A 2,559-nucleotide genomic window follows, 5' to 3' on the forward strand; every position below is an offset into this window, starting at 1 on the left:
GAGCGCTGGCAGGGAAGAGCCCTGGGGCCAGAGAAAGAGCTGCTGGCAGGGACAGCTGCAGGCAGCAGAGCCCTGGGCAGGGAGGGGGGGAGATGCTGAGGGGAGCCCTGATGCAGGGCAGATAGGGGCACCTCCTGGCCATGGTCTGCCGTGCAGGTGCCTTCCCTGAGCAACACACCTCTGCTCTCCTCTCCCACCCAGCACAGCCTTTAGACCGTGGGTTTCATGTGTTTCAACAGCTCCTGGTCCAGCAGAGCAGCAGGAGGGATGAAGTGCATCTCTCCTGCTGCCACGGTGCCATTTCTCGCTGAGCACAGCCTGAGGGTGGGTGACTGTCCTGCACTGCTGCTGTGTGGGAGGTGGTGTGCCGGGCTGGGGAAGGGGAAGGAGTTCCCCAGTGTCCCTTTGTCTCTCTCCTGGCCTTGCTCAGATGCTATTGGCATTGCAGACAGGCTCTCTGGCAATCGGGGTTTCAGCTGCCGGCTCAGGCGCAGATCTTGTGGGTCCTCCTGTGCAGACATGTCCACAGCAAGGAGGTGTCCCAGCTCTCCCTTAACCGATGATGCTGTTGGCAATGCAGTCTGTGAGGCAGGGGAAGGAGCTGAGTCTGCTGCAAGAACTTGCCATGGGCAGGACCCTTGACTACCTACCTCGGGTGTCCACCCAAGCTGTATGTGCCTGCCACGGCACACAGTGAGCCCTGGGTGTCCTTGGATAGCAGTGTGGTGCTGAGCCTTCAGGAATGGATGAGGCATTTTGTTCTCTGCAGTGGATCCCTCTGCTCTCAGCAGTGCCTGGCTGCTGGTCAGGGTAACATGGCAGTGTGATCACTCTCCATCTAGAAAGGAGCAATTGCCGGGCAGCTGGGAAGGAGAGGGATGGAGAGAGCAGAGTGCCTGCCTCTGCCCTCAGGCACAGACAGTGCCCTTGCCTCTCAGCACTCACTCTGCTCTCCCTGAGCACAGCACAAAGCCCTCCCGACCTGACTCTGGCCATGGCCGTTGCTCAGCACGGGCAGAGCCGATGCTGACAGGCCCTTCTGCGCTGGGAGCAGTTTGGGCTGAGCCAGTGCAAGGCCAGGACTGGCCCCTGCCCCCAGGCTTCCCATGAAGCCCCTGCTGCAGAGCAGGGCTCACTGCTGGGCAGCCAGCGGGCACAGCCCCTGCTCCTCACAGCACACTCGGCCAGCACTCAGCACAGCTCCAGCCACGGCTCTGCAGGGAGCTCTCCTAGGAACGGCAGAGGGGGGACATGGGGCACCAGGGGCGGGTCTAGGAGAAACGGCTTTCATTTCAGTCAGGGAAGTATCCTCTGACTTCTTGCTATCTTTCCTCCTTGAGCAGGTTCCCATGCCCAGAGGCAGCAGATGTCCAACAGCAGCTCCATCACCCAGTTCCTCCTCCTGGCATTGGCAGACACGCGGGAGCTGCAGCTCTTGCACTTCTGGCTCTCCCTGGGCATCTACCTGGCTGCCCTCATGGCCAACGGCCTCATCATCACCACCGTAGTGTGCAACCACCACCTGCACACCCCCATGTACTTCTTCCTCCTCAACCTCTCCCTCCTCGACCTGGGCTCCATCTCCACCACTCTTCCCAAAGCCATGGCCAACTCCCTCTGGGACACCAGGGACATCTCCTACTCAGGATGTGCTGCACAGCTCTTCCTGATTCTCTTTTTCCTTTCAGCAGAGTATTTTCTCCTCACCGTCATGGCCTATGACCGCTACGTGGCCATCTGCCAGCCCCTGCACTACGGGACCCTGCTGGGCAGCAGAGCTTGTGTCCACATGGCAGCAGCTGCCTGGGCCAGTGGGTTTCTCTGTGCTGCGCTGCACACGGCCAATACACTGTCACTGCCGCTCTGCCACGGCAATGCCCTGGGACAGGTCTTCTGTGAAATCCCACAGATCCTCAAGCTCTCCTGCTCACACACCTACCTCAGGGAAGTGGGGCTTATTGGGGCTAGTGCCTTTTTATTCTTTGGGTGTTTTATTTTCATTTTTCTGTCCTATGTGCAGGTCTTCAGGGCTGTGCTGAGGATCCCCTCTGAGCAGGGACGGCACAAAGCCTTTTCCACGTGCCTCCCTCACCTGGCCGTGGTCTCCCTCTTTCTCAGCACTGGCACATTTGCCTACCTGAAGTCCCCCTCCATCTCCTCCCCATCTCTGGACCTAGTGGTGGCAGTTCTGTACTCGGAAGTGCCTCCAGCAGTGAACCCCCTCATCTACAGCATGAGGAACCAGGAGCTCAAGGGTGCAATGTGCAAACTGATAGATGGATGTTTTTCTGAAGGAATAAATTTATGAATAGAATTTATAATGTAATTCATCAAAGACCCAGACTGCCTTCTGAATTTGTTGTAGTTGCTTGTGGTATTTCATTTCTGATAAAGATGTCATCCCCATTCTAATTCCCTCTGTGATTTTCCTTTCTGAAGGTGCCCTGCTCTCTCTTTGTTTAACAAAGCCAAAGGGCCACTGAGCAACTTTATCCTTGGATTCTTCCTTCCAAGGCCTTTCTGGATCTGCAGGGACAGTTCCTGTGTCCACAGACGGAG

At 57.4% G+C, this 2,559-nt stretch overlaps 1 protein-coding gene across 1 annotated transcript; it reads left to right on the forward strand.

Moving 5' to 3' along the window:
* Positions 1–1,354: 1,354 nt before the first annotated feature.
* LOC102049366 (olfactory receptor 14A16-like) lies at positions 1,355–2,308 on the forward strand. Its single transcript, XM_055700477.1, has one exon. The coding sequence runs from the start codon at positions 1,367–1,369 to the stop codon at positions 2,306–2,308; it is 942 nt and encodes a 313-aa protein (XP_055556452.1). The 5' UTR covers positions 1,355–1,366.
* Positions 2,309–2,559: the final 251 nt, after the last annotated feature.

This window comes from Falco cherrug, unplaced genomic scaffold (assembly GCF_023634085.1).
Source record: "Falco cherrug isolate bFalChe1 unplaced genomic scaffold, bFalChe1.pri scaffold_35, whole genome shotgun sequence".
In the NCBI taxonomy this organism is placed as follows: Eukaryota; Metazoa; Chordata; class Aves; order Falconiformes; family Falconidae; genus Falco; species Falco cherrug.

Bases quoted from the DNA above. Each gene is read 5' to 3' on its own strand.
- LOC102049366 (XM_055700477.1), top strand. From the start codon at position 1,367: ATGTCCAACAGCAGCTCCATCACCCAGTTCCTCCTCCTGGCATTGGCA.